The sequence below is a fragment of the Ovis aries genome, chromosome 1, assembly GCF_016772045.2.
Source record: "Ovis aries strain OAR_USU_Benz2616 breed Rambouillet chromosome 1, ARS-UI_Ramb_v3.0, whole genome shotgun sequence".
Lineage (NCBI taxonomy): Eukaryota > Metazoa > Chordata > Mammalia > Artiodactyla > Bovidae > Ovis > Ovis aries.
Window position 1 is genome coordinate 64,440,136 of NC_056054.1, and position 9,296 is coordinate 64,449,431.

General features: G+C 49.9%; 1 protein-coding gene across 4 annotated transcripts in view; it reads left to right on the forward strand.

Annotated features, from left to right (window-relative positions):
- Positions 1-1,421: 1,421 nt before the first annotated feature.
- The window catches only part of LMO4 (LIM domain only 4), a 16,673-nt gene continuing 8,798 nt past the window's right edge, over positions 1,422-9,296 (forward strand). For 2 of the 4 annotated variants that reach the window (XM_060400647.1, XM_004002167.5), the window contains exons 1-2: positions 1,422-1,769; positions 4,541-4,779. In XM_060400647.1, the coding sequence (XP_060256630.1) occupies positions 4,544-4,779 (236 nt within the window). In that variant the 5' untranslated portion in view covers positions 1,422-1,769; positions 4,541-4,543. Of the gene's footprint in view, positions 1,770-4,254; positions 4,349-4,540; positions 4,780-9,296 lie in introns of those variants that run through there. The other 2 variants (XM_060400649.1, XM_004002166.4) reach the window with 1 other exon arrangement.

Here is a 9,296-nt window from a genome sequence, read left to right on the forward strand (position 1 = left end):
CTTACTAATAATAATCAGACCTAATATTAGCCTCAGATCGGAGATTTATTAAACCTATTTGGCAAAGCAGATAAAAGTTGAAGGACTAGGTATTTAAGCATCTAGGCTGAACTGCGGTACTAGAATGAGACACTCAGACTACCACCCTCAAAGCTTTCCTCAAAACTTGATTTACACTAGAAATAACTTTTCTTACTCTCCAGAGGCTGTGGGATTTCTCATACTGCGATAACTTCCATCACTCTGAGGGCTAAGAGAAATTTGGCTTCTCATCCTCTACAATGGGGGTGGATACAAGGGGCAAGGGTTTTTTCCCTAAAGTTTTCCTGAACTTTGAAAGTAGACTGTGTGATCTTTTTTACCAACGTTGATCAATACTTATGAAATGCCTACTGGGCCCTTAGATTATATATGGATTGATGGGAAGAAGAGGAAGTAAGCAGGCAGTGTTTCGGAACTACCGAGTTCCTGTTTCTACCTTGTGAATTAAACTTCCACTAAGGTTCATAAATTTCTAACATGGTGAATTTAAAAAACAAAAACAACACCTCAAAAAACACAGCACAGATCTCCACAGCTCGGAGATCTCAGGAAAGCCTTTCTACCCTAACAGAGACCCATTTCCAAGGCAGATGTGAAGTAAGTTTTCCTAAAGGGCTCCTCTCGGCGCGAGGGGCGGGCTGTCCCCGAGGGACTAGTGGGGCGGGTCCCAGGGATACCTCGCGCGCACGGAGGGCAAGTGGGTCCCGGGTGCCTCGACTCGCCCTCCTGGGCCGCGGGGGACCGCCCCGGCGGGGTTGCGGCGCCTGGGTGACTTCTCCCCACCTGATTCCGGCCCTTCCCCGCTCCAGTCTCGGCCCGCTCCTCCGCCTGGCTCTCTCCCCCGCCCCCGGAGTCTCGTTTCAGTCATCCCTTTGTCCTTGCCCGGATTGGCAGGTTTTATTATTCCGCCTGAACAATCCGGCCGCCCAGTGGCTGAGGGTCGCTGACGTCGGCGGCAGAGCCGGGGAGTAGTTGGGATTTTGCTCTGTCAGTAACACATGTGTAAGAGCCGCGGAGGGAGCGAGCGAGCCGGCTAGAGGCCAGCGCCGCCGCCGCCGCCGCCTCCGAGCCGGGCAGCAGCAGCCCCGGCAGCGGCGCAGGCTCCGGCGCGCCGGGCCCCGCCGGCCACAGCTCCCCGCCTCCCGGGAGCACTCGCCCCCCGGCCGCCGCCGCCACTGCTCCCGGGGCTGTTGTGTCTGCGGCCGCTCCCCGGCTGGAGGTGCAGGAAGCTCGGCCGAGCCGCTGCCGCCGCCAGCAGCCCCGAGCGAGCGGGCGGGCGCGCGGGAGGGAGGCAGGCGGAGGAGGAGGAGGAGGAGCGCGGGCGGGGCGGGGGCCGCCGGGCGGGGGAATATACAAAGTGAAGCCACATTGCCAAACTTGCAGCAGCGATTGCAGCAGTTGCTGCCGCTGCGCCGCGCTGCGCGGGCCGAGGGCTCCTGCAGCTGCTCGCGCGGAGCCGGAGGCGGAGGAGAACGGCGAGGACCGAGACTGACACTTCTGCTCCCCGCCGCCCGCCACTTACGCGGGGCCCCCCAACCCAGCCTCAGAGCTGCGCGTTAAAAAAAAAAAGCGGCCCTTAGCCCCCTCCTCCCCTTTCCTGCTTCTGCGAGAACATCCCCCCTCCCTCCAGCTCCGCCAGCCGAGGCGCCCCTTCCTTGGAAGCCGAGCGGCTTCGCTCGCATTTCGCCGCCGTCGCCTCGCAATATTGCAATATAGGGGAAAAGCAGGTAAGGGGACGGCTGGGGAGCCGCGGGCAGGGAGCGGGGAGAAAGAGGAGAGGGCCGATTTGGGCCGGGGCTGTTTTCTTTGGCTTCCTTCCCTTGACCGTCCCAAATTGCAAGTAAACAATACGTCGGCTTAGATAATGCGCGAGTCTGAAACTACCGAGGCCGGCCTGCGAGCTAGCACGGAGGACAGCCCCGGGCCGCCAGCTTTGTAGCGGTTCCTGCTTACAAAAGGGTTCTTCTTGGAGATGGGTCTGTTGGAGACCTTGGAGGGGGGTGGGTGGGTATATTTTCAGTTCTGAAGGGAAAGGCTGGATGTGCTATAAGGGTTTAAGTCTGAGAAGTAGTGTGGGGGAAATAGTCACGACCCTCCACTCCACCCCCCCCCACCCCCCACACACTATTTTTAAAACAGTGGCAGAAAGGATCTAAGTGAGCAAGATTGGGTATTGATGGTTCTTTTAAAAAATTCCTCTTGGCTTATAAGTCTTTTGTTCCAATCCAGAAGAAATCCGGTGAATCACCTAATTAAAATCAAGACATGAATTAAGCATCCATTTTTGTACTACAAATTGCCAGCGCTACGTTTGTCCCTCCCTTGGTCTCCATTAAAAAACACCAGAGACGTTGTTAAAGGGGGGCAGATTTTGCCTCTAGCTGCCAGTTCTGCTTTCTATTTCACTGACTATCCCAGGACCTAAATTGCTTGGCTATGTAATTACTAGAGTATAAGCCTATTTAACTTAAAAGCTTTCTTTCTTTTTTTTTCCCCAACTCTAAATGAAACTTGATGAGGGCCCGTCCTTAGTTATCAGGGGAGTCAGTTTCTGGTCAGTCCTCTTGATTCATCTCTTTTAGATTTAATCAGCATTAAGGTATTGCTTGTCCTTAAGAGCTTTAGCTAATGGGGTTACTGGATGCTTTTCTCAGTGTAGTGTTTCCTTTAAAAAAAATACATATATATTTACCTCTCACCAAAGATGGGGGCGGGGAAGAGCTTGGAATCTCCTCCCTCCCTCTCCTCTTTTAAAAAGGAATTTGGAGCGATTAAAAAGGGGGGGGGGGGGCGGGGGTTGTTTAAAGACCTAGGGCAGGAAATGCAGATTCATTTGGGTTAGGGCAAATTGTAACAAAAAGCAATTCCTCGAGTAAATGCATCAGATAAATCAATTTACATAAAGGTATGATGCATTCGGATAAATGCAATGCTAATGGGTTTTAGAGTGGTCCTGTTTCCAAAGTCTCAGGGTTTTGTTACAGCTTAATTGGTGCAGTTCTTATTCTGGTTTATTGTGCGGTCACTGGACACACGTTCCGGGACTCTTTCGGAGGAAATGTGTTTAAAATCGGCCTATTTAAGGAACCCGAGTCCTTGTTTCGTTCCCTTCCCCTCATATTTTTTTTTTCCTCCTGCAGTAGCCAAGTTGGGCTGGGGACAGGCAAAGTTCGCCCTCTCCCTTCTGAGGTATCAGCTGAATGTCTTGAGCAGATAGCTGGGAGCCTCGAGGGGAGCCCACACTCTCGGCTTACAGAGGACAAAGACAAAACAGGCTGCTTAATTGGCAGTAAATAACTTGATCTTTTTATAGAATAAGTGACTGGAGGAACACGAGGACTTTATTGGACTCAGGATTGGAGGCAACAAATTAATCGGTTTAGGCTAAGCTTTATAAATTGATTCCTATATTATACCCCAGTTGCTTCTCTCGTGACATTCATTAGAAAGAGTGGGGGATTTTTAAAAGCAGTTTTTGGTGACTGCAGGACTGGCTCGGAGATAACTTGTGCATCCTTTAACAGTTCCTTCTCGCATATTATCTGTAACGCACCCCTGGCTCCCCCCGCCCCTTTGGAGGAACAAAGCTTTAGCATTTAAATTGCTGATCAAGGGCAGATTAGTGAGACCAAAGTGGAGAGTGTTTGTATAGGAAGTTAACAGGCATCCTAAAGTTCAATGATCTATTATTCTTGCCTGTGTCCTGAAAACCCAGAGAAAACACTGATTGATCTTCAAAATGAAATGAGATTTGGAACAATAATGGGAGATGGCGGTCACCACAATGGCATGTGAAAGGTGCTGTTTAAAATACGAAAAACCAGTTTCGCAACTTTACACCCCCCCCCCCCCCACACACACACACGGTCTCCTCGCCTTCCCTCCCACCATCACAGTCTCCATCTCCCCTCTGCTGGTTCCTCCCTCCTTCCCTTTCAGAAAGCCGAACTATTTCCAACTTGTGAACTGCAGCTGCACTTCCCGGGGCAGAGCTCGGGAGGGAACGTGGCTCCGGCGGGGGCCGCCGCCTCCCCACTCCCCTCGGCGAGCGCTCTAGGCTCGGCGGGGCCCGGGGAGGGGCCGGGCGCGGCGGTGGGTGGGTTTGACCCTTATTTGCTGGAGGCGGGCTGCGGAGGAGGGGAGGAGGGGGCGGAGGCGGGGGCCGGGAGGAGGCGCCGCGAGGGGTGGAGCGCGCCGCGGAGCCTGGCTCTCGGAGTTTTGACAGTACCCAAGCTGAAATTGTCAGCGGCGGAGAGCGCTGGAAAGTTGAGAGGAGCTCGTGGCCCCAGAACAAAGCTTGAGAAAAGTAAACAGGCGGCTGCTGCCGGCAAGACTCCCTCCTTCCCTCTCCCCGTCTTCCTCCTTACCGCCCTTGCTCTGCTGCTTCCTTCCAGCAGTTCTGGGGGGGAACGGGTTCGCTCTCTAGCGCGGAGATTACTAACTTTTGCATCGCCCCTGTTTTGTCTCTTTCTCCCTGTTCGCTTCCCGCCCTCTGCAGACCATGGTGAATCCGGGCAGCAGCTCCCAGCCGCCCCCGGTGACGGCCGGCTCCCTCTCCTGGAAGCGGTGCGCAGGCTGTGGGGGCAAGATTGCGGACCGCTTTCTGCTCTATGCCATGGACAGCTACTGGCATAGCCGGTGCCTCAAGTGCTCCTGCTGCCAGGCGCAGCTGGGCGACATCGGCACGTCCTGTTACACCAAGAGCGGCATGATCCTTTGCAGAAATGACTACATTAGGTAAGACTTGGCTGCCTTTTCCCCAACACTGGCGGGCAGAGCGGTAGCAAGGCCAAAGGTTACCAAGGATTTTAAGGAAAGGAAAAGGGCACCTCTTGAGAATACACCTCAAAAACCTGGCTGGCTGAAATTTAAGGGGTTAAAGAAGCATGTGTTAGTCTTCCAATTTTTAATGGCAGATTAATGGCGAAGGCCACACTAACTGAAAACTGCACATCTAGTGGGACTGGGCCGCTAGGTGTGCCAAGGTTGCTCACTCCCAGGACCAGGGTTTCAAGTGGTCAGCCCCAGTTGGACCCTCCACTAAAAATAAACATTTCTAGTGGGATTTAAGCTGCTTTCTTAAAGCAAGGTAGGGGCCCACACAGAAACTCGGAGACAAAAGATTGACTTAAAATTTTGTGTGGTTAGTAAGAAAAGATTTGCGGATGGTGATGGCTGATTATTATATTTACATAAGCATCTTAAACTTTCTTAAGTAGAAAACTGACTCATTCTTTGTGCCCCTTGTGAAAACTGCTGGTTACCTATCAGTTTAAAGACTTGTCATTTTTCTTGTAGCAAAGGAACCCAAACAAGAAAAAAAAAAAGCTTAATGGTAATGTTTCTCTTTTTGTACTGTTACTTGGAGGCTCGAAATACTCCAGTGTTAGTGTGTGGTTTGTGATGTAAAATTTTGCAGTGCTTTCAATTGAGGAATGTTCAGATTTTGGGGTTTTTTTGTTGTTATTTGTATCACTGCCCTTGATCCCCAAAAGAGATTTAGGAAAAGAGGCTATAGAATTATACTAATCTTGCATTTTAAAGCAATGTATACGAACATTCATATGCCCATGTAAGCAGCCTTTTCCAACAAGTTTCAGTGCAATTAATGGGAAGAATTCAGGAGGTCAGGTGCCTATAGGATCTTTTCAGGTGAACTCAAGCTACTTAAACTCATTAATTTGAAAGGAGGCATTTGAAGGATTACACATTTAATTTGAGTAAATGGTTTGATAGACTGATGCACATGAATGCTTCTAGGAGGTGTTCTGTTTCAACATCCAGTAATTAAAAAAAAAAAAACCCACGCCCACACGGTTGATATTAGAATACCGCTCACTTTAAAAAACTGCGTTCTATTTAAATTTCTGCTCTAAACCGTTTTCTTTATAGAGATTAGAACATTTTTGCTCTTTCTTCAATGTGGGTTAATCAATAGATGAGGTATTTGTTTGAAGTGTTGCTCTATTGTGATTCCCTCACTCTGGGTCTAAAACTGCAAAAGACCCCAGTGCAATACGGAGCTGAGTAGTATGGCTATGTTTAGCGCAGGGATATCATTAGTATAACATGATGGAATAAGGTGACATTTGGTTTTCCAGTAATGTAGTACTGGCCTCCTCAATCAGCCAAGTTAAAAAATATATATATAGATACAGGAAGGGGGCGGGCTTTTATTTTTAAATTAAGAGGGCAGCATTAATTTCATAAAGTGTTCTTTTAGAAATGTTGGAAAACCAGCAGGAGCATGGGTGTAATGCTTTCTTATCCTTCTTCCAAGCAATGCCATGAGCTTTGACAGTATTGTAATTAAATAGAGAGCAAAACTGTGGTAAGGAGGGTGACTTAAAAGGGGAAAAATTGACAGTGCTGTTCAGAAGCAGTGAATGGTACAGATTCATCTCTTCTCCATGTGCCTTCAGAAAACGTTCTGATTACCACTAATTAAAAAGAAGATGGGTCCACTTGCATTCCCTTGGGACAAGTTTAGGCAAGTGGCTTCCTGGGAATCACTTCATTTCTTTCCTTATTCTTGGGAACAAATATCAATGCCCATTTGGTGTTTTTCTCGTGGCTTAATGGAGAAAGGAAGGATGTGTGCCCAACCCCAAGCTTTAATTAATTGAGCCCATATTCTCCTTTCCTTTCTTTTTTCCTTACTGAAAACTGGAACCATTGCTGGTGAACCAGAGGATACCCTGAGAACCTTAGATTTGTCCTGGAGAGGTGTTCTAGCTCAGTACCAAACTGATCCTTTCCTCACACTGCTCAGAGCTCAGCAGCAGCATCTTCCCCCTGCCCCCCGACTCCCCATTTTTAAGGGATCTCCATCTCCTAAGACTTCCTTCAGTGTTCCTTCCTTCTGCCCACCAAGATGCCAAAAGGGTGGGAAGGTGGGGAGGCGCGTGTTCCGTTCCCTATCAGCTACTCCTTCCCAGCCTCCCCTCTGTCCACTTGTTGAAGGCGTTTTCAATTCTGCAATGACGGCCGCTGAGGAGCAGGACTAATCCGCTCGGCAGCTACCAGGTGAAGGGGACTCTTCGGCTCTATGGCCCCAGCTGGGACCACAGAGCGATTTATTAAGGGGCTTTTAAACTGTCTGACTTTGAGGTTGTGGGTTGTTTTTTTTTTTTAACCAACCAAGATCTGGCTAAAAAGCTTCGGGAGAGCTGGGAGAGGCCCGGGGAGGAGGGGGTTGGGGGAGGAGGGTGCCGCTTTTCCCTAGTCCCTTGCCCCTGCGCGACCAAGTGTCGATTGGGCAGAACTGAACTTCTGCCTCTTCTCCCTCCCAAGATTTCAAATAAAGCCTTGCTGCAGCGAATCCGCACAATTAAAAGCTTTAATTAGTGGCTCCTCCATTTTCTTAGTTCTGATGGGCTTTATCTAATGAGATCTGGTCTCTGGCTTAGATCTGCTCCGAATGACGTGTCCGCAATGAATGAGAGCTGCGTCGCAAACAAAACATTTAATTAACAAAATTGGCCTCTAAGAGAGCGAGGGAAAGACGAGGAGGGGGTGAAGGGAAAGGAAGGGGAGGGTGGGTCTTAAAGGGGCCAACGCCGGCCAGGCCCGGCCACCTTAGAAAATTACAAAAGTAGGCGAGCCTTAGCAGCGCCCTTCCCCCTACTACCCCCCAGTTCCCGAACCCCCAGCTCAATCCTAGCGCCACCAAGTAGCTTCAGAAACTCTGATTCTCTTTCTTCGAGTCCTCCTTCTCTACCCCCACCTCCGGCCCGAAGACTGGCGAGGAAAGTGCAGCGAGAGGAGGAAGTTCGGGGAGATGGACGGGTGGGGCTTCAGGTCCTGTGAGGCGAGGAAACGCGCCGGAAGCCCGGTTGGCGGTTCTCGGCGTGCCGGGTCTCGTCGGCTCGCTCGCTCTACTGGGCGGGGGCCAGGCTAGGGGCCGGTGGCGCCCAAGGCCGCAGTGGAGGCGCTCGGCCGCTTGGCCGGTGCCTCGGGCCCGCGAGGGGGCGAGCGCAGGGCGGGAGCTGGACGAGTGGGTCGCGCTTTCTCTCCCTGGGCTCTGCTCAGGAGGTTCACGTGGCGCCCGCAGCCGCAGTGAGCGCCGCGCGGCCAGGGGTGGGGGCCCGGGGCGAGGGGACTGGTGCTGGTGGGTGGTGGAGGGTGTGTTTGGGGAGGGGGTAGCGTTAGGAACGGAGGCGCCGCCAGACAGCGAGTTCATTTCCCTGGTAATCAACAGCAAGCTGCTATATTCAGAGAATGCTGTCCCTTTAATTGAACAGGCTAGGTAATTAAATGGCACTTTTCCAATAGGACGTGCTAGGTAAATCTAATAGTTGGTTATTTAATATCACTTTGAAGTCTGCCCACTCAAGCACAATGACAGCACAGGAGCATGTGAACTATTAGCTAGGAAAAAAAAAATCCGAGGATCTCAAAAATTAATTAAATCGCATGCAATTTAGGGGGAACGTTTATCTTGATTTGTCATAACAGAATTAATTCAAGGCCTCCAATTCACTTGGGGGCAGATCTGTTACTCTGAATTAACCAAGCGTAATTTGGCTGATTTTTTTTTTTTCTTCCCTCCCCTCTCTAACGCAGCAGTTGCGATTATTCACAGCCCCCCTCTTAAGTATCAATAGCTTCTGGTGCTTTTAAGGTGCTTGGTCTCTAGTTATTCCGAAGTATCTTTAATGGACTTGGCTCCAGGCATAATTTCTGGGTTGCATTTCTTTGTTACATTTAATATAGCTGGTGCAGAATTTAGATTAAATATAGGAACCTGCTGGAAAACCAATTGCATCTGGATCAGTAGCTGTGGATGTGCATTTTTCTCCTAGATAGGTTGCTGATATTTACTTGCAGGTACAAATGTATACCTTTCAGCTACACTCTTAGAAACGCACCTCTCCTTGCCTGAAAGCAGTTAAGAAAACAGCCAGGTAACGCTAGTATTGCATGTATTTTGCTTGAAGTAATAATGCAGTGGAAAATAGGCCCACCTATTGGTCACTGAAGTTAGGGAAAGATGCTAAGTATTATTACTGAACTAAAAATACAACTTGCTCTCCATCTCTTTTCTGTCAGCAAGGAGAGCTGGAGTTGGCAAGCAGTACTGGCACTTCAAGGTGTTTTTCCTAGGAGCAAAGCACCTTTAAAGTGTGGAGGTTTGGTGGGATTTCTCCCTTTTCCCCATATAAGGAACCTCTTGATGTTTGTGATTGATTGCATTGCCCAAATGCTGAAATATTAACGACCTTCTTGGACTGAGGACCCAGAGAAAGGAAACT